At 52.6% G+C, this 26,022-nt stretch overlaps 1 protein-coding gene across 1 annotated transcript; it reads right to left on the minus strand.

The window, feature by feature from the left end:
* Positions 1–5,821: 5,821 nt before the first annotated feature.
* On the minus strand, positions 5,822–25,948 carry IVD (isovaleryl-CoA dehydrogenase). Its single transcript, XM_054171668.1, has 12 exons — positions 25,790–25,948; positions 24,326–24,415; positions 21,947–21,998; positions 17,489–17,658; positions 15,457–15,550; positions 14,970–15,106; positions 12,014–12,110; positions 9,697–9,790; positions 8,501–8,582; positions 7,930–8,034; positions 6,736–6,808; positions 5,822–6,485 (listed from the first exon to the last, which is right to left on the minus strand). The coding sequence occupies exons 1-12, from the start codon at positions 25,946–25,948 to the stop codon at positions 6,352–6,354; spliced, it is 1,287 nt and encodes a 428-aa protein (XP_054027643.1). The 3' UTR covers positions 5,822–6,351.
* Between the last annotated feature and the right edge of the window lie 74 nt (positions 25,949–26,022).

Genomic DNA, 26,022 nt, shown 5'->3' on the forward strand with positions numbered 1-26,022 from the left:
ACTCACCAGACAGCTGCTGCTCTTTCCTTTCCTGGGGGTCTTCAGCTCCTTCAGACCAGCTCCTTCAGACCAGCTCCTTCTCAGCCTGGAAGTAGCTCCATGCTCTGTGACAAGGCACAGAGGGGACACAGGCTGTGCTGCCCCTAAAGCTCCAGGCAGGGTATGGTTGGCACACAGGGAGAGCACTGACCCAGCACACTCCCCTTCACCCTGCAGATAACCAGGGCCTGAGAGTTATTTTCATCCCCTCAACAGCTGCAGGAAGACTCCCTCACTCCTCCCTCCGTTAGGGGAGGCAGCTGCAGGCAGCTCTGTGGAGGGTTGGAAAACTCCCTGGCCAGGCTGCCCCAGCTTCAGCACCAGCCAGCCTCATGCAGGAGGGAGCTGAGCTTCTTCAGAGGCCCTCAGCCCCCTGAAACCTGCCCCTGGACTCCACATCCCTGCTCTGCCCCTGCTCTGTGAGAGGTTTGCTGGGACAAAAGTGATGCTCTGGTGGGGGTGTATGTGCTGAGCAGGGTGTCTTGGTGCTCTTCTGCACCCCAGGAACTCAGGCTCTCACCAAGACACCTCAGCACCTCTGGGTGACAACACTGAGCCACACAAGTGTCGCTTCCTGGTCCTCATGCTGCAGGGCAGATCTGTCTGACCATCTTTGTCCCTACCATAGAATCATGAAGGTTGGAAAAAACTTCTAAGGTCAAGACCAAGCTTCTGCCTAACACCTCCATGATCACCAGAAGTAGCTGGCATAGTCTGTGTGACTGGGAACAGCAGAATGCTCCTGCCCAGGAGATGAGATCAGCACTACCTTCCAGGCTTGGTTTGAGGGGTACACATCACAGTCATGCCCCTTGTTGATGCAGCTTTAGGCTGTGGGGAGCAGAATGGCTTGGGAGGAGCTCCTACTCTGTTTTGGGGGGCACACATTGCACCCCAGCTGTTCATCATGGCAGCTTGGGGCTGGAGAGAGCAGGATGGCTTTGGAAGTGCTCCTGCTCTTGAGGGGCTCAGGATCACCCTTTCTCCCACATTCCTTTGCAAAGATGAGTCCCCAGCTGGGCCCAACACCCACCCCCCGCCATGTGCCAAAGGGGAGCCAGCTCCTCTCCCGCCGAGCAGCCCCCACTGGGATTCCTGTCCTGTTCCTTGGCCAGTGCAGCCAGCAGAGGCTTTTTTCCCCCCATTCAAGCTGACAACCGGGGCCTCAGCACCAGCTGCTGGTTGCTCAGCATCAGCCTTTCAGCAAACAGCAGGTGCGGCCTGGGGCTGCCATGCCCCCCCCGGGGCTGCCATCCTCCCCGGGCCCCACTCGCACAATATTGTCCCCGAGCCTCAAGAATGTTTTTGTCTCCCCTCGGCAGTTGTGAATTCTTTTCTAGATTGAAAAGAAATTGCTTTCTAATCTTCCTGCCTAGCCCTGGCTGGGGAAGAGTTGGTGCCTTGCTGCTAGGGAAGCATGGCCTGGCAGGGCTGTGCCAAGGGATCTGCTCCTGCATTGGCAGCTGATGGCGTAGGCAGGACACAGGAGACCCTGCCCTCTCTGCCTGGATCCTGCCCTCCTTCCCTGGATCACTGGCATCAGAACCGTGCAGCTATCCAGGCTCTCCCCCCTGCCCTGGCACCAAAAGCAGCTCAGCCACACATGGGACACACGGAGGTGCCACAGCAGCAGGTCCCAGCTCTGACACTGAGCTGTGCCGGGAGCCCTGCAGAGGGCTGGGAGAGGAGGGAGAGCCAAGAGGAGCATGATGCCTTCTGCATCATGCAGCAGTGGGAGGGAGGCTCACCAGCAGGGATGGAGCAAGGTGCTGCACAATGCACAGGCATCACTGAAGGGCTCAGCCTCAGCACATCTCTTCTGTACAGTAAAAACAAGAGTTGGTGACGCTTTCATTCTGTGTCACCCTGGCCTGAAATTGCACAGCAAAGCCTGGCACGGGAGGGAAGCATCAGGTTATCAAAACCTCCTTTCCCCTTGTGGAGCAACCCGTGGGCAAAAAATTGCAGGCAGACACCAGCAAAGACACTAGCACCCCGACACCAGCACCCAAGCTCCCTGCAGCACCCAAAGCCAGGGTGATGGCTTCTGGGACAGACAGTGGGGTGAACAGGGGCTCTGCAGGGAGCTGCAGAATGCCATCAGGTGGTCCTCCAGCAGCACAGCAGGCTGGAAATCCTACCTGGCAGCCCCAGCAGGCACCTGTTGCAGCCAGGCAGCGTTTCCAAGGGGAAAACACCACACACAGCTCCCTGCTGAGAAATGGGAAAGCCACTGCCCTGCCCAGGATGTTGCTCAAACACGGTCCCTCTGCTGCACCCTGAGCTTAGTGTGGTTTGACCTCACCAGACCAGAGGTTTGCTGTAGCCGCTGCTCAGCCCCATGCCCTGGCTGCTGCTCCCTCTGCAGAGGGACTCTGCCATGAAGCTCAGCTGGGCCTGGCACAGCCAATCCCCCTGCAGACATCTTAAAGCAAAGGTTCTTGGTGTGTTTCTGGAGCAAACAGCACCTGGTGCTGCAGCATCCCCACAAACACGGACCTCCTCCAACGCCAGCTGCGGACACAGTGTGGAGGAACCACGGCCCCATCTGCCCGCGGACATCAGAGAAGTTACAGCCCAGCCCCTCTGCTGCATCTTCCACTTCCCTCTTCACCCGGTTTCTGCATCAAGCACTTTTCAGTTCCAGTTCTGGCACAGCTGTTAGCTCAGCACCAGTCCAGCTCTTTCAAGATGGATTTTCCTGAACCAGCTCCAGAGAGGACTGGTGGAGCAAGGGGACATTGACCAAGGACACACAACAAGGTTCCTTATGTAGATGCTGCAAGACTTTCTTGCAGCTCAGGTGTGCAGCTGAGTACCTCAGAGAGAGCATAACTGCAACATCCATGGCAGGAACACTGGGCAGGAGATCAGACCCTCCTGCCCTTCCAATGCTCAACACAGGAATCTGCTCTCTGCTGTGGGGGCCTTTTCCTCACCCAGCAGCTGAGATAAGCACAGCCTGGGCTCCAAGGGTGGCTGCTTCTCAGAAGAGAGCCTTCCGCTGCCAAACTCACCTGCTAGAGCTCAAACCCAGCCAGAGCTCTGATAGCTTCAGGACATAATGTTCCGACTGTTCTTCCATCAGGTGTTCAACTGCAGGGAACAAGCTGCAGAGCTCTAATCTCACATAGCCAGACAGAAATCACCTGAGCTGAATGCCCCAGGAGTCAGCAGCCTCAGCACACAGTCCAGGCTGGTTTTCCTTTGAGGAAATCAGTGAACTGCTCACCACTGAAACCCACCCACAGCTGCTACAGGAAGGATGCTTCACACATACAGACCAGCTGTGGAGCACCTCAAAGCTCCCTCAGCTGGAAAATACTGCTGGGCACAGGCTCCCCCTCCTGCCTTTCCCCAGACAGTGTTTGTGGATACCAAACAAGTGATGAGATGCAGGACCTGCCTCATCCCAAAGCCTCTCATTTTAGACATACTGATAAAATAAACTCTATGTTTACCTTCATGAGCACTTCCCTCTGCTCTCCACACTGCCCTTTCGCAGCAGCCAGCCACCAACAGAGCTACAAAGATGCTGAGGGGACTGGAACAGCTCTGTGAGGAGGAAAGACTGAGAGAATTGGGGCATTTTAGGCTGGAGTAGCACAGCCTGAAGGGGATCTCATCAATGCTGATCAATACTTCAAGGACAGGTGTCAGGATGGGACCAGGCTTTGTTCAGTGGTACCCAGTGACAGCACAAGGGGCAATGGGCACAGACTTGGTGAGAAGCTCCATGTAAACATGAGGAAGTATTGAAAGGTGCTGGAGCCCTGGAGCAGGCCACCCAGAGAGGTGATGGAGTCTCCATCTCTGAAGATATTCCAAACCTGCCTGTGTTCTTGTGTGACCTTCTGAAGGTGACCCTGCCTTGGCAGGGGGGCTGGACTCAATGATCTCCAGAGGCCCCTTCCAACCCCTACCATTCTGTGACTCTGTGATCTTGAGAGCCAGGAAAGGTGCAGCACATAGAGCCCTGCCCTCAGGCTTCTCAGGCTGAGACGCTTTCCCTGACAAATCCAGAGCAGACACTGCTCAGACCATGTCGAGAGGCAGTCCCCAGCACGTTTTCTGTTACAAGCTTTGCTGCTCTCCAGAGGAGGTCTGAGGCACAGTCCAGATCCATCACTCCAAACACAGAATTTTTACAAACAAGAGTCAGGGGAAAGCTGTGGTTGGTAATGAAAGAGATGCACAAGGGAAGGCATCGCTGTGCCTACTGCTGCTGCCAGCCTGGATTCCCTGCGGTGGGTCCCAGCCAAGGTCTGCACCCATTCTCTGTTGGAAACCCTCCCCAGGAGCAGAGGGCACCCAGCAAAAGGTTATTTAATTAGTGTCACACACAGATTAAACCCTTTATCCTCCACAGAGCCCTCCCCAGCCCTTAGAATAGAATCATTGAATGCTAGGTTGGAAGTGACCTCAGGGATCAGCTGGTCCAACTCTTCTGGGGAAAGGTGCAGCCATCATTTCTCCCCAACCCTCTCTGCTCCCACCTGTTTCCTACTGAAGGGGCTGGGGGAAGCCAATGGAAGGATGAAACTCCAATCCCCCATCCCAGTGCTGCAGGAGGGCTGGGCTGCCTTCAGCTCCTGCTCAGCTGTGCAGCCAAAAAGCATGAGATGGAGACGCTGCTGCATGAGTGGGGAAAAAGCCCAACCACCCAAACCCCTAAAAAACCCCACAAAACCAAACCCAGAAATACAACTCCCAAATCCACAGCCCCTGGCCCAAAGCAGTTGTGGTGAATTGTCTTTTGGAACCCCTTGGGTGCAGCCCAGATCAGGCTGCCTAGAACACATCTCGGGTATCAAACCACTGGGAGGTGGCTGATGGGGTGAGGTCCTGGCTTCATGTATCTTCCCCTATCACACATTCCTGCAATTACTTGTTTTTTGGTAGTCCCAGCTCTCCAGCATGCAAAATAAAGTTAAAAAAGGAAAAGTTGGACTCCATGATCCCTTCCAACCCTGATTCTGTGATTCAGGCTTCCCCTGTTAAGGGACACGACTCAAAGAATGGAAGTTGTGCTTCCTGCATCCTAGTGAGACCTGCTCAGCACAGGGAAAGCCCTTCCCAGGCAGGGCTGCTGTGGGGGCAAGATTGGGCACAACCCTGCTCCAGATTTATGAGGCTCCCTCTCTAGCCTGTCCTATGACATATTAGATATTGACTCATTTCACCTTTAGCTCCAAGATTCCAATCAGCCTGGAAAGCCAAGGCATGATTTATGGTGTGCAGTAAAGATCAGACCTCTCCAGTGCTACAGGACAGGTACCTGTGCAGGGGTGATGCTGCAGTGACAGCCACCCCCAGGACGTGGCTGGTGTCGAGTTCCCAAAATGGAAGTGAAGCAGAAGCAGCAGAAGGTCAGAAGGGGAAATCTCACCTTCCAGTGCTAACCTGCTCAATGTAATTCCATCTGCTTCTGTACCAGGCACTGATGAGGCCACACCTTCAACACGGTGGGCAACTTTGTGCCCGTTAATCCAAGAAGGACACTGAGGGGCTGGAGTGGCCCCAGAGAAGGGCAGTGGAGCTGGTGAAGGATCTGGTGAATGTCTGAGGAGTGGTTGAAAGACCTGGGGTTGTGCAGTCTGGAGAAGAGGAGGCTGAAGGGGGACCTTCTGTCTCTCTACAACTCCCTGCAAGGAGGCTGGAGCCAGGTGGGAGTTGGTCTCTTCTCCCATGGAACAAGTGACAGGACAAAAGGAAATGGCCACAAGCTGCCCCATGGGAGGTTTAGGTTGCACATGAGGAACAATTTCTTCTGCCTTGAGAGGCTGCCCAGCACAGTGGTAGTGTCCCCAGCCCTGGAGGGATTGAAGAGCCATGGAGATGTGGTGCTGAAGGACATGGTTTAACAGTAGACTGGGAAGTGTTTGGACTCAATCTCAAAGGTCTATTCCAGCCTAAATTCTATGATAATGGCACTCAGGCTTGTTGTGAAAGGACAAAAATGGGGTTTTTGGTTGACTTTTGGTGCTCAGCAATGGCTGCCTCCTATTTCAGGCACACTGCTCACCAGCCTGCTTCCACAGCGAGCTGTCCCCTGGATGAACCTCGGCCCTGTAAGGCTGACAGGCAGCATGGCTTGTGAACAGGATGAATCAGGATGACCATGAGGAGAGGGAAAAAAAGAAACCTTTCCTCCCTTGTCACCATCTGATTCATCTCCCCACAGCCCAGCACACAGAGCAGGCAGAAAAGAGTCCACAAGTGGCAAAGCACAGGCAGGCAGAAGAGTTGTGCGCTCCAGCCTCCGTGCTCCAAGGCCTGGCGGTGCTCAGGGGCTGCTTTGCCCCGTGGCTGTCACTTGAAGGAGGCGTTGAAGGCCCTGCCGATGACGAGCCTGCGCACCTCGCTGGTGCCCGCCCCGATCTCGTAGAGCTTGGCGTCGCGCAGGAACCGCCCCATGGGGTACTCGTTGATGTAACCGTTCCCACCTGTGGGCAAGGAGGAGGCAAAGTCATTTCCTCTCTGTTGCAGGGGTTGAGGTGGGGATGGGAGAGCTGACTGCTCCTGCCTCCCTTCCTGGATGTCGTCAAGGCCAGGCTGGACAAGACCTTGAGCAACCTGGTCTAGTGGAAGGCGCCCCGGCCCGTGGTGGGGAGGGTTGAACTGGACATCTTTAAAGGTCCCTTCCAACCCAAACCATTCCAGGATTCGAAGGAACAAACCCTTCCGGTGACTTACCCAGACACTGGATCCCATCCAGAGCCACTTGGGTCGCACACTCTGCCGAGTAGAGGATGACTCCAGCACAGTCCTAAAGCAGGGCCACAAGATGGCCATCAGGAAAGGTGTCACCTGCCTGCCTCCAGCCTCTGTGTTGCACTGTCCTTCCCTTTACTGCACAGACACTTGTTAATGGGCCTGAGCCATCTGCTCACAAAGGCACAAGGTCCATTCCGCTGTGAGCAGGAAGCTGCAGCAGCTTGTCTGTGCCCACAGAGCTCATGTCAAGATTGTGAAGGCCATGTGAAGACAGAAAAAAGGGAAACACTCGAAGGAGTGCAGCAGGGGAGCTGGTGTCACCAGTGACATCAGACCCACAGGACACCAGTGTGATGCAGGTCCCCATGCTCCAACTGTTAAACCTTCAGTGTCCTCCTTTGGGGGAGGTGTGGTGACAGTGCTGGTGTGGAGATGACAACACCTTGGAATCATTGCTACGTCCCTTATGGCAGCCAGGAGATTGGGACTGGGCTTCCAATAAACACCTACTGAGGCTGCTAAATCTGTTCCCTCAGAGTCACAGAATGGTTTTGACTGGAAAAGATCTTTCACCTCATCCAGTCCAACCATTCTCTGACTCTGCCAAGACTGGTGCTAAGCCATGCCCCTCAGCACCACATCACTGCATCATTTAAACCCCTCCAGGGATGAGGATTCAACCACCTCCTTGGAGAGCCTGATCCAGTCTTTGAGAACAGTTTTCACTGAAGAAATTTCTTCTCATTTCCAAGCTAAACCTCACCTGGCACAATTTCAGGCAACTAACCCTTGCCCTGTCACTTGTGCCTTGGGAGAAGACACCCACCTGGATCCGGCCTCCTCTCAGGGAGTTACAGAGAGACAGAAAGTCTCTCCTCAGCCTCCTCTTCTCCAGGCTGAACACCCCAGGTCCTTCAGCTGCTCTTCTCTAGCTCTGTTCTCTAGACCCTTCCCCACCTTTGCTGCCCTTCTCTGGACCTGCTCCAGCCCCTCAGTGTCCTTCTTGAAGTGAAGGCTCCAGAAGAAGCTTTTCTTTTTCTTTGTGGGAGCCCAATGCCTGTCAAGCTGCGGCCGAGTCATTTTCACCTCAGCCCTGCTCATGCCTGGAGCCCGGAAGGAGAGGCAGTGCCCCAGCAGCCCCAGCTGGAGGGAGGGAGGTGGAAGGGAGCTCACCTTGGCATTGAAGTGTCCTTGGTCGCAGGCCCTGGCCACGTTGTAGACGTACTGCCGGCAGGCCATCAGCCGTGTGTACATGTCAGCCATCTTGCCCTGCATTAGCTGCGGGGCACAGGCAACAGACACCAGTGAGGAGCTGACTTCTGCACAAGCACACATCCCCCAGACTGGCTCAGAGACCCAGAGAAATGAGAAGACATGGGTGGGGCATGGAGGGAGCTGCCAACTCTCTGTCTCTCATATGGCAGCTGCAGTCCCTCACCCACCACCAGCAGCCTCAGAGATCCTTTCACCTTCTCACCATATCATGTAGCCCCAGCATGAATCCAGGCCCCTTCCCTGGAGGTGTGCAAGGCCAGGCTGGATGAGGCCTTGAGCAACCTGATCTAGTGCGAGGTGTCCCTGCCTGCAGGGAGGTTGGAACTAGATGATCTTTAAGGTCCCTTCCAACCCAAACCATTCTACAATTCTGCATGCAAAACCCTCCCCACAACAGAGGGCTTTGTCTTCTCATTTTTAAAAAGAAAGGCAAGATGACAACAATTTCGAATTCCTTGTTTTGTCTCACCTGGAAGTGTCCAATTTTCTGCCCAAATGCTTCTCTCACATGCAGATATGGAATTGCATGGTCAAGAACAGCTTGCATGAGCCTAAGGAAAGCACAGATATGCAGGAAAGCAACACAAATAGCAACTAAATCTTGGAAGGACAACCTAAAGCAAAAGGTTCTGATACCCAAAGTGATATGTTGCTGTCCTCCTACAGCTCCACTTAATGCCAGGAATAAAACCCAAAGGTCTCATTTTCCTCTCCAGTGCTCTACATGTTGCTCGTTTGGGACATCGTGTGGTAAGGTCTTGCTGTCTTAACTCAGGGGTCTGGAATGCAGAGCTGCCTTCCAGCTGCAGCTGGGACAGCTGTGCTGCCTTGCATTTCCAGAGACCACCAGCTCGTGGAGAACTGGCCAGTATCATAACACAGAACAAGAAGGGTGAAAAGTTCTCCTCCTGCCTGGTGGAAGGTGGTCTTTCCATGTGAGGATTAGAACAGAGAGAGACCACTTGGGAGGGCAAAAGGACTGCAGGGTAAAAGTAATTACTGAGGAGCTTAAGGACTGAGAAAATAAAGAACCAGCCCTTTACCCAGCCCAGTGGTGCTTCCACAGGCCAGTCTGGACAGTGCTTTGCACTTGAAGGAGCTGGTTACTCCCAGGGATACACTGCAGGGATACACACACAAGCAAGGTCCAGGACAGACTGACCACCTCTGGAAGGTTTAACGTCAGGACTGATACTTTTCACAGCCTGCTCTGGAGGGCATGTGGCCTGTGCTACATGGGAAGGCAGAGATTCCCAAGCTTGCTTTCTGGCACTGACTCTTCTACCCCTTGCTCCCCATAGCTGCTTCCAAACCGAGGAGTGGAGAGGTGAGGAGAGCTCAAGCTGGAGCACATGCAGAGCGAGCTGTGGAGTGCCAAGGGGACCGCTCCAGCAAACATCTCTTTCAGCAGTGAGCACCCCCACCACAGCTGGAGAACCCAGCACCTAAGGGATCTCCCTGCTCCTGCTCCATCAGCAGGTCCCTTCCTTCCCACTATTCTGGACCCAGCCTCTCCTCTTCTTTCAGAAGCTGCCCACGTATCTCAGTTCTCCATCCAAGATGTATCCTACTGAGAGCTGCAAACCCAGCTGAAGACCCAGCAGGTGAGGTGACTGTGAAGGACCCTTCCGGTCTTACAACCTATAAAAGATGACAAACCCTTACCCCAGTGGCCCACCAGACAGCACAAGTCTCTCCAGGTCCAACCCACTCATCAGAACATAGACTCCTTTGCTCTGTGCTCCCAGGATGTTTTCAGCTGCAATGGGCAAAGGAAAGGGATTTACTTGCATGCAAAACAGAGAAGCTGTTGTCACAGGCCAGCTGCTCACTGGGGAGAGGATCCAAACCTTCAGACCCCTTCACCTTGCCTTTTGGCCCAAGATACAAACCCTCAGGTGCTGAGCGTCGATACAAACATTCCCTACCCCTGAAAGGTCTCAATCCAAACACAGCCAAAAGCAAAAGGCAGGAAAGGGTTAAAGTGGATCCACTCTCACTGCTGTTCTCTTGCCTACTTTCTGAAGAGCAAAGTGCTCTCCAGAGATCTTCCAGCTCAGCATCTGCACCCACAAGAACAGGAGACTTAATAGCTTGGGAGGGCAAATTGGGAGCCACCTTCACCATCCCATTAGATTGCACCTACCCCAAACTGACAGCATTGCCACCTGCTGTCTGCTGAGTGTCTGCAAACCATTTGCTCTGCTTGGGTTGCCTCTCTGAGCATTCCCAGCTCAGGAACAAAAGGTGACACGGGCACAGAATGGTAGGGGTTAGAAGAAACCTCTGGAGACTGAGTCCAAACCCCTGTCAAAACAGCATCACCTAGAGAGGGTCGCACAGGAACACATCCAGGCAGGTCTGGAATATGGATTCCACCACCCCTCTGGGCAGCCTACTCCAGGGCTCCCTTATCCTTGAAGAAGTTCCTCCTCCTGTTCAGATGGACTTCTGATGTTCCAGTCTGTGCCCATTGCCCCCTGTACTGTCCCTGGGCATCACTGAACAAAGCCTGGTCCCATCCTGGCACGCACCCTTGAAGTATTGATCAGCATTGATGAGATCCCCCTCAGGCTGCCCTTTTCCAGCCTAAACAGCCTCAACTCTCTCAGTCTTTCCTCCTCACAGAGCTGTTCCAGTCCCCTCAGCACCTTTGTAGCCCTTTTTCTGTAGCCACTCCAGCAAGTCCCTGTCCTTCTTTAACTGGGGAGCCCAGAACTGACACAGTACTGGAGCTGAAGCTCAGCACTTCTCAGAGTGCTGGGTATTAGTCTTCTGAGGCTGGAGAATACAGACATTTGTCATCCCTCCTGCCATGAGAGGGGATGAGCAGAGCACTGCAGCTCTTATCAATGAATGTTTGACACAGACTAGCATTATTTCTGTGCAAAGGGACCAGGAAAACAGCCACCTTAGACAATGGGCTGGGAAAAACCCTCCCCAAATCCTTTCACTTTGGGACAATCTGAAGCAGGAGCTGATGTTATCAGATATAAAATAAGAGAAGCAGGAACACAAAGCTCATCTCAGCAAGGCTCTGCTCTTACAATTGGGAGAGAACTTCAAGCCTAACAACTGTGCTTTGTAGACAGGCAGAGATTATCCCCTGATCACACCATGCAGGAGAGCTGACATACGCTGCAGGCTTTGATCACCAGAGATCTGAGAGGTGTGATATGCAAAGTGAAAATGAGACAGGACGTGGACACCTGCAGATGGTCTCCTGAAATAAATCAACATTTTTTTCACTGCATTGCCTCCTGCTTATTGAAAAGGTTATTGATGGAATGTATGGAGAAGGGCAGCCTCTGCAGGGACACCATCATGGTATTGGAAGTAGTAGGAGGAAGAATCACAGAGTGGTGGGGGTGGGAAAGGACCTCTGGAGATCACCGAGTCCAAACCCCACACCAAGGCAGGGTCACCTAGAGAAAAATCACACAGGAACACATCCAGGTGGGTTTGGACTGTCTCCAGAGATGGAGACTCCACTGCCTCTCTGGGCAGCCTGCTCCAGGACTCTGCCACCTTTAAATTAAAGAAGCTCCTCCTCATGTTTAAATGGAACTTCTTATGTTTTGATGGAATTCATGTTCAGCCTGTGCCTGTTACCCCTTGGCTTGTCACTGGGCACGATTCTGGAGATAGAACAACCTTCAAGGCAGATAAGCTATCCAGCATCCAAGATGGAAAACAAACATGTTTCTTTGGCAGCCTCACTTCAGCTTTGCAGAAGCAGCGGTTAAGAGTTAGGTCCATGAGGGTGAAACAGGCATGACCTAGCCAGGGCTGTGCTCCTGCACTGCAACCCAGCAGATGGCACTTTCCCAGCTCCACCAGCTCTCTCTGGCTGCCAGAGAGCAGATAACCATCTGCAAAGCCCTCTAGGTCTGAACATGCATGTAATTAGTGATCCAACTTATCTGATCAAGAAGATAGGGAAGCACTATGTGCATGCTGCCACCCTTTGAACCCAACTCACCTGGGATCTTGCAGTCTTCAAAGATCAGTTCACAGGTGTTAGAACCCCTCATTCCCAGCTTGTCCAGCTTCTGGGCTGTGCTGAACCCTGGCATTCCCTGCCAGGTCAAGACAGAATTATAGGATTGTGTAGGTGGAAATGACCTTTAAGATCATCAAGCCCAACAATTAACCCAGCTCTGCCAAGTCCACCACTAAACCATATCCCTTTAGCACCACATCTGTGTGTCCAGCATAGCCTCAAATAAATAAAAGGGAAGAACCCCCCCAACAAATTCCTGTTTTCCAAGGAGCAGAGACAGGCTGCTCAACGGGGAGCCCCTTTAGCCTGCTCTGGTTTGCACACCTGGGTCATTTCAGGATTCCAAAAAGCAATGCAAGAAAATCAGAGGAAGAAATTAATATCCTGATGTCTTGGCTTAAGAAAACCCCAAGCACACATAGCTAGGCAATGGGGTAGCAGGACATATTTACAAGACCTCCAGTACCTCTGACAACTTCACAGTATCATAGAATCAGTCAGGGTTGGAAGGGACCACAAGGATCATCTAGTTCCAATCCCCCTGCCTTGGGCAGGGACACCCCACACTAGATCAGGCCGGCCAGAGCCTCATCCAGCCTGGGCTTAAACACCTGCAGGGACGAGGCCCCAGCCACCTCCCTGGACAACCCATTCCAGGGCTTCACCACTCTCATGGGGAAGAACTTCCTCCTCACATTCAGCCTGAATCTCCTCACCTCCAGCTTCATTCCATCCCCCCTTCATTCCATTCCCCCTTCCTCCCCAGCCTTCTTGTAGCCCCCTTCAGATACTAGAAGGCCTCAATTAGGTCACCTCTGAGCCTTCTCTTTTCCAGACTGAACAGCCCCAACTCCTTCAGTCTGTCCTCACAGGAGAGGTGCTCCAGCCCTCTGCTCATTCTCGTGGCCCTTCTCTGGACACCTTCCAGCACCTCCAGATCCCTCTTGTAATAGGGGCTCCAGAACTGGAGGCAGTACTCCAGTGTCTCACCAGAGCTGAGTAGAGAGGCAGAATCACCTCCCTTGCCCTGCTGGCCATGCTTCTCTTGATGCAGCCCACGATCTGGTTGGCTTTCTGGGCTGCAAGTGCACATTGAGAGCTCAGGTGGAGCTTCTCCTTCACCAGCACCCCCAAGTCCCTCACCTCAGGGCTGCTTTCCAGCCAGTCACTGCCCAGCCTGGATTTGTGCCTGGGATTGCCTCGACCCAGATGCAGGACCCTGCACTTAGTCTCGTTGAACCTCCTGAGGTTGGCTTGTGCCCACCTCTCCAGCCTGTCGAGGTCCCTCTGGATGGATCCCTCCCCTCCAGCTGTCTGCTGCACCACACAGCTCAGTGTCATCGGCAAACTTGCTGAGGGTGCACTCGATGCCTCTGTCCATGGCACCCACAAAGATGTTGAAGAAGCCTGGTCCCAGGGCTGATCCCTGAGGGACTGCGCTTGTCCCTGGCCTCCCCTGGGACACGGACCCATTGACAGCCACTCTTTGGGTGCTGTGTGTTCCCTTTGACCTCCCTGGCTAGATTCAATTCTAACTCTGCTTTGGCTTTCCTGCCCAGGTCTCTGGCTGCTCGGGCAGCTTCCTTACACCCCCCCGTTCTAGCTGTCCTTCTCCTCCACTTCCTGTAGAGTTTCCTTTTAAGTGCTAGTGTGTCCAGCAGCTCCTTGCTCATCCAGGCAGGCTTCCTAGCATTCTTTCCTGCTTTCCCCTATGTTGGTATCCATTGCTCCTGGACACAGAGGAGGTGGTCCTTGAATACTGACCAGCTGTCCTGGGTCCCTCTTCCCTCCAGGGCTTTGTCCCACAACACTTTGGCTATCAGATCCCTGAAGCGATCAAAGTCTGCATGGCTAAAGTCTGAGGTCATGAGCTGAGAATACTTCCTCCTGATTGCCCTGAGGAGATTCAGTTCAACTGCTTCATGGTCACTGCAGCCCAGGCTGTCTCTGAGCCTCACATTGGTTACCAGCCCTTCCCTGTTGGTGAGAATAAGGTCCAGCATAGCACCTTTTCTTGTTGGTTCCTCTACCATTTGGAGGAGGAAGTTGTCTTCTATGCAGTCCAGGAACATCCTGGATTGCTGGTGCCTTGCTGTGTTGTCCCTCCAGCAGATGCCAGGGTGGTTGAAATCACCCATGAGGACCAGGGCCGGTGACCTGGAAGCCACTTCTATTTGCCTGTGGAGGGCCTCATCTGCTTGGTTCTGCTGGTCAGGTGGCCTGTAGGAGACCCCCACAGTAATATCTCCTTCCCCTGTCTTGCCTTTCATTTTAACCCATACACTCTCAACCAGCTCATCAACCCTTCCCAGGTGGAGCTCCACTGATTGCAGCTGGTTATTGACATAGAGGGCAACACCTCCTCCTCTCCTTCCCTGCCTATCCTTCCTAAAGAGCTTACACCCCTCTGTCCCTACATGCCAGTCATGGGAATCATCCCACCAAGCTGTGCATTTTCTCTCTGTTCCTAGCCCTGAAGACTTACTGCTTGCTCAGACACCAAAATCCAGCAGTGCCCAGCCAGCAGCACAGTGTGCCAAGTGCAGAGGACTAATCTCACAGCATGGTAGGGGTTGGAAGGGACATCTGAGAGTGGGTCCAAACCCCATGCCAAGGCAGGGTCACCTAGAGAAGGTCACACAGGAGCATGTCCAGGCGGGTTCGGAATGTCTCCAAGATGGAGACTCTACCACCTCAAGGTTCCTCCTCATGTTGGGATGAGACTCCTAACGTTATAGTTTGTGCCTGTTTCCCCTTGTCCTGTCCCTGGGCACCACAGAGAAAATCTCATAGGCTTATAAACCACAGGCAGAAAGCAGTTTGGCTTTCAGCAGGGGGGTGGCAGTTAAAGAAAACCAGCTGGCTTCCACAGGAGGGTGAGGAAGCTGGCTTTGAAAACCACAGTGCAATAAGCTGGTGAGGAGGAGTCACCTACCCTCTCCACGATGAACGCCGTTATGCCGTGGGAGGCTGGCACAGCACTGACATCAGTTTTGGCGTAGACTATCAGGACATCTGCATCTGGCCCATTGGTGATCCAAAACTTGTTGCCATTCAGAACAAAGTAGTCTCCTAGAAGCCATAAGATGCAAACTGTTAGCTCACAGCAGAGCAACACCTACAGCCTCACTCTATTTAGTTCAAAACAGGTTTCTGAGGTGCTCTTTAAGACTCCCCAGACAGCATGGACAAATCCTGTCCAGGCTCAAGAGAACTGATTTCCTTCATTTCTGGAGTACAGACACAGTTTAGCAAAGGCCTGGTAGGTACCAGACACCTGCCACTGGTTTCAAGCCTGCTCACATGGCTTGGGATACTCAGGACGAGGCACCCTATCTCTGAGGTGCTGGGGAGGTATCCAGACTCCCAGGAGCTGTCATTTACACCAGTTATTTCTCCAGGCAGCACGTGATGGGCTTTACCTTTCTTATCTGCTCTCAGCTTCATGGACACAACATCAGAACCAGAATTGGGTTCACTCATCGCTAAGGCTCCAATGTGCTCCCCACTGATGAGCTGGAAGAAAAGACCAAATTATGGGAGGGGAAACAGCAGCAGCCTTGCTTCTGTGCCCTCTTAGCCTTCCCTTTGTTGTCCTGCTCTGCATCTCCACAGCAACTGATCCACACAAGAACTGCAAACCAAAGCTGCTGGTCCTGCAGAGTCCTAGCAAGGAGCTCCTTGTGCTGCTGTGCCGAGGGACAGAACCAAGCCCCAGTGGGATGAGAAGTATGACCTGGCTCCTGCCTGAGCTACACCAGCACAGCCCTGCTTATAGCACGCCACCTCCAGGAAGGTGCCAGAGGAACCATGCAGGCAGCCACAGGCCTTTCAGGAGCTCCTTGTTCTGCACTTTTTAATTCCTGCCTTTTCCCACAAACTGAAGCTGTTAAATACAAGAGGCCAATGAGGAGGGTGAAAAGAGATTGCAAAGTTCATAGCTTCACAGACTGGTCTGGGTTGCAAGGGACCTTCAAGCTCATCCAGTTCAAACCCTGCTGCCATGGGCAGGGACACCTCCCACCAGCCCAGGCGGCTCAAGGCCTCATCCAGCTCCCCTGGGGAGGGGGACATGCACAGCCTGCCTAGGCAGCCTGTGCCAGTGTCTCACCACCCTCACTGGCAACATTTTCTTCCTCACCTCCAGACTAAATCTCCTCTCTTCCAGTTTAAAGCCATCACCCCTCATCCTGTCATTACAAGGTCTCAGCAATGTTCTCATAGCCCAGTGCCCCCCCACTCAACAGCAGATGGACAGCCTCCATCTGTGCCTGCTCATACCAGGCTCTGGCATAGCTGCTGCATCCTCTTCACTGCTCCTTTCATCCTGCCCTTTCCGTCATGCCTTTTTTTTCCTTCTCCCCTGTGTACTTTTATCGCCTTTCCCCCCCTTTTGATCTTGTTTTATGAAAACCAGACTCAATATCTAAGATATATGAAAACCAATTTGATCCATCACTGCGTTTCATAGAGTCACAGAACTGTGGAGACTGCAAGAAACCTTTGAGCTCATCCAGTCCAAGCTCTCCCCTGGAGCTCACAATGCCACCACTGCTGCTGAGCCACTGCCACTAAACCACATCCCTCAGCACCACATCCACACAACGTTTAACATCCTCCTGGGATGGTGACTCCACCACCTCTCCAGGCAGCCTGTTCCAGTGTTTCACCACCCTTAAAGAAATTTCTTCTCCTGTTCAGATGAATTTCTGACATTCCAGTTTGTGCCCATTGCCCCTGTGCTGTCACTGGGCACCACTGAACAAAGCCTGCTCCCATCCTCCTGACTCCCACCCTTGAAGTATTGATCAGCATTGATGAGGTCCCCCTCAGGTTGCTCTTTTCCAGTCTAAACAGCCTCAACTCTCTCAGTCTTTCCTCCTCACAGAGCTGTTCCAGTCCCCTCAGCACCTTTGTAGTCCTTTGCTGTACCCTCTCCAGCAAGTCCCTGTCCTTCTTGAACTGGGAAGCCCAGAACTGAACACAGTACTGCAGATGAGGCCTCCCCACGGCAGAGTAGGGGAGGAGGAGAACCTCTCTTAACCTGCTGGCCACACTCTTCTTCATTCACCCCAGGATGCCATTGGCCTTCTTGGCCATAAGGGCACATTGCTGGCTCATGATCATCCTGCTGTCCACTGGGACTCCCACATCTTTTTCCCCAGAGCTGCCTTCCAACAGCTCATCCCCCCTGCACTGATCCATGGGGTCCAGGCTATGCTGGATGGTGTCACAGATGCCTGGCACGTCAGCCACTCCTCCCAGTTTGCTATCATCAGCACACTGGCTGAGGGTCCACTGGCTGAGGGCTGGACCCCTACCAGTCCCTGGGGGCCAAGCCAGACAAGGGTAAGGATGGCAAGTCCAACATTTCCTAAGCTGGGTGACTACAACCAGCTGGGTGCTTGAGCTGCTGCGCACCAGGCAGCCCCTCCCCCACCCCCAGGCACACACCTTGGGCAGGTACTTGTGCTTCTGGGCCTCGCTGCCGTGCCGCACCAGCTGGTTGATGCAGAGGTTGGAGTGGGCACCGTAACTCAGCCCCACGGCTGCTGACGCTCGAGAAATCTCCTCCATCACCAGCACGTGGTCCAGGTAGCCCAAAGCAGATCCACCATACTCTGCTGCAAAGAGAGGAGAAGCCCCCACGAACGCCATGGAGTGTAGAACGAGATCCCAGGGCTGGGCTTAGCCTTGAATGAGATCCGAGACACTTCAAACCAGGTTCTGCTTTGGACTGACACTGCCCCTGCGGTGGGCACCTCTGGCTTTCCCCATCCTCCCTGAACTTCAGTTTTCTTATCTTAAAGGTAGAGTGATAATACTTCTTGAGTAGAACCAGTAGTTTATTTTTACAGCATAGTTTTATCCCTGCAACATGCACAAGGATCCATCTAAGCCATGCTAGTGACACTTGCACAGCGGTACAACCATCTTGTCAACCATCTGCAAGTGCAACCTTAATCTTATCATGAAGGTTAAATCCCAAAGTGACAACTTGCATTAGGTGAGAGGACAAAGGGACACAGGACTGTAAAGTCAGAATGGTAGGGTTGGAAGGGACCTCTAGAGATCATCTAATCCAACCCCCCTTCCATGTTTGTCATGACAAGGACCCCTAAACAAGTGAGGAATCCTCAAACTGCTCAGAATGTGGGGCACTGGGGGCTTCTCTAAGCCCACAAATGTGCAGGACACACATTCAGATGAGAATGACCCAGCACTGTAACTGCTGCAATTCACCAGTGACAAGAATGTGGATTTTAAGAGAGGATGAAGTGAGACAGAGCAGGCTCATCATTGTAGCTGAGAGTCTAGCCAGGCACATGGAGCTGAGTCTAAAATCAGTGGTAAAGATGAAAGGGAGAGAGAGAAGGCAGGAAAAAAGGCTGATAAATGCATAACAGCCTCAAGCAGCTGACAGCCTACATAAATACACACATCTAGCTACCTACACACACCTCTGTAGACACACAAACACAGGCCCACCCCCCTGTGAAAGCTTTGTTCTGCAGGCAAGCAGCAAGTGATTGTACTGCTAGGAGAACAACTACAAGAGGAGGACATCAACACTGTGAAGCAGTCAGGGAGGTAATCCAGGAGCACTTACTTGTCATCAGCACGGATGCTGGAAGCAAGCAGCAACATGGTTAGAGGTGTGCTGGTATGCTCAGAGTGAGCAAAGAGCTGAGCACATAGCCTGGGCTCAAGGAGGGCCAACTCTCCCTACCTCATCAAATTCACTCTGTGGCCACTGGCATTAGATGGGGATTTGCCTCTCATGTCACTCATTCTGACTCCTGTCTTTATCTGCAGGGCTCTTCATCCTCTTAAATCACCTCAGAATGGGAAGCGACCCGCATCTTCTCCAGCCCCCCTGCAGACATCCCCAGCTAGAGCAGGTTGCTCAGGGCCCCAGCAAGCTTGACCTTGAATGTCTCCAGGGGTGGGGCTTCCACCACATCTGGGAAACCTGTTCCAGTGTTCTACCACTCGCATAGCAAAGAGCTTTCTTCTAATGTCCAACCTAACTCTACCCTGCTCTCGTTTCAGACCATTGCCCCTTGTCCTGTCACCATAGGCCCTTCTGAACTGATCCGCCCCAGCTTTCCTGTGGGTCCCCTTCAGATATTGAAATGCAGCTCTAAGGTCTCCCTGGAGCCTTCTCTTCTCCAGGCTGAACAATCCCTATTCCCTCAGCCTGTCTTTGTAGGAGAAGTGCTCCAGTCCACCGATCATCTTCACGGCCTTCTCTGGACCTGCTCCATCAGGTCTACGTCCTTCTTGTGTTGGGGGCCCCATAGCTGGACACAGTACTCTAGGTGAGGTCTCACCAGAGCAGAGGAGCAGAATCACCTCTCTCCACCTGTTGGCCACACTACTTTTGAGGCAGCCCAGGCTGCCATTTGCCTTCTGGGCTGCAAGTGCCCACTGCTGGCTCCTGTCCAGCTTCTCACCCACCAGCACCCTTAAGTCCTTTCCTGCAGGGCTCCTCTCAATTTCATCATCCCCCAGCCTGGGGATGCCACAGATGCAGGACCTTACACTTTGCCGTATTAAACCTCATGAGATACTCGTCAGCCTGTCCAGGTGCCTCTAGAACACATCCCATCCTTCAGTCTCAACCACCACATCACTCAGCTTGGTATCCACCAGCAAGCTTGCTGAGGGTGCGCTCCATCTTGCTGTGTCTGATTCTGCCACATCAGAGCTTGGGGGTTTGCCATCAATATTCTAAAAGAGAGTTTTCTGTTACTCCTCTCGGACAGCTTTGGTGCTAGGAAGAGCCTGGATGGGGTGCTTGGTGCCATGGTTTAGTTGATCAGATGCTGTTGGGTGATGGGTTGGACTGGATGATCTTGAAGGTCTTTTCCAGCCTGGTTAATTCTATTCTATTCTATTGCCTCAAGGAAGGAAAGGCAACTCGCTCTGTGAGCCCATGACTGCAAGAGGTACAAGAAAATAAGCCAGCCAGAATTCTCCTCATGTAATCCAAACCAGGGTGTGATTTAGGGTGGTGCTGCCCCTTCACAATCACTCTTGAGATGTGACAGGCCTTCATTGTCCTTCCAGGGCAGCTATAGATTTGCATTTCTTAACTCAGCTCTGTATAAAATAAATAGAAAATTGCAAACCAACAGAGTTTTCTTAGTTTTAAGAAGAAAACTAAAAGCAGTACTACTTAAAATGCTCCCTTGACAGGCTTGGTCAACACACATCCACTTAATTCAGCACACACCCTCAGGAGATTTCACATCATCACCACATCCTAAATCTTGGTTTCCAGCTCCTAGAACAAAGCCAGTGCCAGCAGAGAAAGTTCACTCAACTGTACCACCAAAAACAAGGGGGAAAAATAAATCTGGGCATGGGAGGGTTTTAGAAGCAAATCCTTAAGGAAACCAGAAAGGACAGGACTCGTGAGGGGAGGGCTTATTTATAGTGTGGGAAACTGCTGCAAGCCTCAGGCACAAGATCAAAGAAGAAAGAAGGTAAGAGTGAGAAGAAACAGGAGCAGCAGTAAATTGGGAAGAGTGAAGAGAGAAAGCCAGCAGAAACCCAGCCTCTTTCAGGCTGCTTCAGAGCCACTGAAAGAAATGCAGAGGCATTATTTCAAGGCATTGCTATTCAGCTTGCTCCTGCAGCAGCCTTTGCACCCCCCTCAAGAAACACAGACTTTATGATGGGGAAATAAAGGCCCCATTGGCTGCTTGTTCTCCACTAAGGGCTTCTCCTCATTACACTGTGTTAGTGCATTCAGCCTGCCCACAGCAGCCTCAGCCATCTACCACAGTAATCAAAACACTTTTCAGCTAACCTGGAGAAGGCTGAATAAGATTTACCCTGATTTTTGTGTTGGTTTTTTTTTTCCAACTGGTTGGAGGTGGTCAGCTCTCCATTAGTTATGGCAGCTTTCCCCAGCATGGCTTGACAGCCTCTAACTTCTCCTATTAGAGATGGATGTTTGTTCTAGGATACTTTTATCTATAGCTCTGGCTCTTCCAACAAGTGCAGCAAATGCCTCATGCTGGAGAAGCACAAACAAGTGCAAGTTATATCTGGAGAAACCACTTGTGAACAGAGCTTGGAAACTGGGAAAGGCATTTTGTAATCACCCAAAACTCTAACCAGGACATAGTGCAGTAGCAAAGAAAGATTTGGAGCCAGCCAAGAGTTAACAAAAGTTCACAGAATCACAGAACTGTTTGGCTTGGAAAAGACTTCTAAGATCACCCAGTCCAATCACCAACCCAACACCATCACATCCCCAAGTGCCATGGCCACAGGTTTCTTGAATACCTCCAGGGATGGAGACTCCACCACCTCCCTGCACAGCCTGTGCCAGTCCCTGACCACTCTTGCAGCAAAGAAATAGTTTTTGATCTCCAACTTAACCCTCCCTGGGCACAGCTGCAGGCCATGGCCTCTCGTTCTATCACCTGGTGCTGGGGAGAAGAGATCAACCCCCACCTGACTCCAGCCTCCTTTCAGAAGCTGTAGGGAACTAGAGAGTTTAAAAACCATAAAGATTGGAGCTTCTGGACAAGAGCAATGTCGTGTCACTGACAAGGCTGTTATACAGTCATAGAATCCCAGACTGGTTTGGGTGGGAAGGGACCTTTAAAGCTCACCCAGTCCGACCTCCTGCAGGCAGCAGGGACACCTGCAATTAGAGCAGGTTGCTCAGAGTCCCAAACAACCTGACCTGGAATAGCTCCAGGGATGGGACAGCTCACAACAATCTGGGCAGCTTGGGCCAGGATCTCACCACCCTTCCTCCTCTCTAGTTTGAATCTCCCTCTTTTCAACCCATCACCCCTTGTCCTGTCACAACAGGCCAGGGGTGAGCTGGAAAGGGTAAGCCATTTGAAGAATCACCTGCCAGAAGGCCAAAGGTGGGAACAGACTTACCAGGAGCTGTGATCCCCAGAACTCCCAGTTCCCCGAGCTTCCTCCAAAACTCCTACAAACACAGAACAAGCCATCAGTCCAGCACCCCAGCCAGGGCACCAGCATGAGAAGTGTTCCCAGGTTCCCCACCAGGGACACCGATTTACCTTCTCCTGGTGCTCCCTCAGACTTCCTCAGGTGCTTCCTCCCTTGGACTCAGAACCCAGACTTAAGGATGTTAGCTATGCACACATGGCAGCAGTCTGCTGAATTCGGTGAAAACTCACAACCTAAATTTAATTCTGGAAGAATGGGTCCTAAGATTTAACTCACTGCCCAGTTTAAGGAAAGTTTTGATGAATTAAAACCTATTAATAAAAAACCTGCATTTTTGGGCTTTCACACACTACTGATTGATAAAGATTACTTAGGATGTAATGACTTAAACTTATGTTTTTCTTTTACATCACCTATCCTTGTCATTGGGCTCTGACAGCTCTGTGTGGACCAGCTCTGTATAGCTGCTGCAAACAGCAGTTAATGTAAGTTACCCACAACAGAAACCCTGGAAATAGGTAAAAGAGCTGCTATTCTGCTGGCACTTAAACTCTCTTCAGTAAAACAGAAACCAGTAAGTAAAGCTAAGAGGGCCTCCCTGGGAGAGATACAAAAGAGGAAATGTTACAGCTGGGGCAGACAGAGGTGCCACCTGCCTTGCAGGTTGTGAACACAACAGAGAATCTGTCAACACTTTGGCCTTGTGAAGCTGAAGGAGCGGAATCCACAGGTACGTAACTTGGAGGCTTTCGAGGCTGCCAGGACACACATGAGGACCGGAGAGTGTCACTGAGCCTTGCATAGCTGGACACAACTGCTACAGAGTTCATCTCCTTGAGGATGAGCTGTCCTCCTTGACCACCAACTCCTTCATTCCCCTGTTACCCAGGTTTACCACTTGAGGAACACTACCACACAATTCCAGGAACAGAGCTACCAGATGGCTTGAGACATCCTCATCAGCTGTGTCTACCACGTGGCAGCAGAGCGAGAGGGAGGCCATGAGATGATGCAGTAGCAAAGGATGTCTCCAGTGAGAACCACATGTACACTGGAGGGGCCACCTCCTGGCTGCTGCTTCAGACTGCAGCTTCTCCTCCATTACGTGACAGACATGCAGGTGAGGGCTTGGCACAGAAGATAACTATCAGTGAAGAGTCTCCAGAGACTTCAAAGAGTATGATCATAGAACAGAATCACAGAACGGCTTGGGTTGAAAGGGACCTTAAAGATCATCCAGTTCCAATCCCCCTGCCATGGGCAAGGACCCCTCCACCAGCTCAGGCTGCTCAGGGCCCCATCCAGCCTGGCCTTGAACACCTCCAGGCAGGGGCAGCCACAACCTCCCTGGGCAACCTGTGCCAGTGTCTCACCACCCTCACTGTGAAGAATTTCTTCCTAAACTCCACTCTAAACCTCCCCTCTTCCTGCTCAAAGCCATTTCCCTTTGTCCTATCACTGCAAGCCCTTGTAGAAAGTCCCTCCCCAGCCTTCCTGTAGGTCCCCTTCAGCCTTCTCTTCTTCAGACTGAACAGCCCCAACTCTCCCAGCCTGTCCCCATAGGGGAGGTTCTTCAGCCTCTGATCATCTTTTGTGGCCTCTTCTGGACCCTCTCCAACAGCTCCATGTCCTTCCTGTGCTGAAGGCCCCAAAAGTGGATGCAGTATTGCAGGTGGGGGTCTCACTAGAGCAGAGCATAGCAGGCGAATCACTTCCCTGGTCCTGCTGGTTGGGTAGCTCTGGATGACATCTGGTGCACCAGACTAAATTTATATACTCCACTTCAAAGCCGTGCCTATAGCCCTGAAAACATCAACAGCAGAGCTCCAGGAAAGCCTAGCAGATGTTCTGAGGTTTTAAAGTCTTGTGGGGCTTATGAAAACTGATAGTTAGATCTCTCACATTCATCAGTCAATTCTGCTGCTCAGAATCTGGGGTGGGTATTAGGAAGGCTCAGCTCAACAACTCCACACGGCAGCTTTTGCACACAGAATTTTGTATTTACAGCATGAATTTGATGTCAAAGGTCCCAGGTAGGAGAATACAAAACACATATTAGAGAAGATGTCTGAGCAGAGACGAGCAGAAATCCCTTGACACGAACCCATACAAGACCATTATCAATCTTTTTTTAGGCTGCCTGGCTTGCACTCCAGGTTGCTGAAAGCTGTTAACAAAAGATGAGACAGGAAACCAAAAACCTGTGATCCCTTTGGCTTTCAAGTCTGCAAAGCTAATGCATATGTGGCTGTGGGTTGGGGTTCTCCCTCTGGACTTAGGCACAGATCAAAGCCCAGACAGGCTGTCACCCCTCTCTACTTTAAAGACACACAAAATACTTGCCCGCATCTCCTTGAATTCATTGTCCTGGTCAATCTGCTGGGCCTTTGGAGCCAAATGTTCTTGACAGAACTTTGTCATGGTCTGCCTAAGCTGGCAAAAGAGATCAGGAGAAACAGACAGGTTACATCTCATTAATATATTGTTGCTGTCTTCCCTAAGATACCACCAACACTCCCCTGGCAGGTGACTCCAGGATCACAGAATCGGAACGGTCTGGGTTGGAAGGGACCTGAAAGATCATCTAGTTCCAATCTCCCATGCCATGGGCAGGGACACCTCCCACTAGACCAGGCTGATCAAAGCCTCATCTAACCTGGCCTTGAACACCTCTAGGGAGGAATCCCAAACCCAGAAGCATAAAGCCATAATGAAATGGATGTTTTGGGTCGCTGGCTGAAACACATGAAAGCCTCATGAGTTCTTTAAAGAGCAGATACTGAGGTACCAAAGGTCTTCTCAGCACTTAATCTTCAGTCTTCCCCCAACGTGAAGGGCTGCTACTGAACCACTTCCTGCACCAGGGCTTCAGGGGGTAGCTGGTCAGGAAATTTTGGACACTGGTGCGCAAAACTTGTCACATGTTACCCCAACCCAGCAGCTGCCTATGCCTTCATTTAGTTATATGCAGATGCCTGTAATAAGCATGTATGCTAATTAAATTGTGCTCGTGTGTCCAACTGGAACAACGTTAGCTGTCCTATTTTCTTTGCAGAGAAGATTTGATGAAGCCAGGTATGTTTGGTCAGGTGTTAGAAGTCTCTAAATCTTCCTCCAAAGTGTAAAATCTAAACACTTAGAAACATGGAAGTGGGTATGAGTGGCTGGAAACTGCCCAGTAGAGAAAGACCTGGGGATGTTGGTCAACAGCTGGCTGAAGATGAGCCAGCAGTGTGCCCAGGTGACCAAGAAGGCCACCAGCATCCTGCCTTGGATCAGCAAGAGTGGGGCCAGCAGGACCAGGCAGGCATTGTCTCCCTGTGCTTAGCACTGGTGAGGCCACACCTTGACCTTGGCCCCCACACTCCAAGAGGTGTATTGAGGAGCTGGAGTGGGTCCAAAGAAGAGCAACGAAGCTGGTGGAGGGTCTGGAGGACAGGGCTGGTGAGGAGCTGAGGGCTCTGGGGTTGTCTAACCTGGAGGAGGCTGAGGGGAGACCTTCTGGCTCTCTCCAGCTCCCTACAAGGAGGCTGGAGCCAGGTGGGGGGTCGCTCTCTTCTCCCCAGGCGCGTGTGACAGGACAAGAGGAAACAGCCTCCTGTTGCCCCGAGGCAGGCTTGGGTCGGACTCGAGTCAGGTCCTTCCCAGGCCGCCGGGGAGGCGCTCAGCCCCCTCCCCACATGCCAGGGCCGCGCCACGCCCCCTCCGCGAGTCCTGCGATTGGCCCGCACGCTTTGTCTCAGCCAATCACTGCCCTTCACTGCCGCCACACTCCCCGCGAGGCGGCAGGCCGCCGCCGGCCGCTACCTGCCGCTGCTCGGCGCTCAGCCCGTTCACCGTGTCGTCCACCGCCAGCCCCGCGCAGCCCCGCCGCAGCAGCCACAGCGTCTGGCAGCGCCGCGCTCCAGGCAGCCCCGCACCGAGCGCCGCCCGCCCCGCCACCGCCATCACCGTCACCGCCGCCATGGCTGCCCCCGCTGCCCCACCCTCTGCGCAGGCGCGGCCCGGCTCCGGGGGCAGAGCTTCGCCCCGCCGCCCCG

Source organism: Dryobates pubescens, chromosome 22 (assembly GCF_014839835.1).
Source record: "Dryobates pubescens isolate bDryPub1 chromosome 22, bDryPub1.pri, whole genome shotgun sequence".
In the NCBI taxonomy this organism is placed as follows: Eukaryota; Metazoa; Chordata; class Aves; order Piciformes; family Picidae; genus Dryobates; species Dryobates pubescens.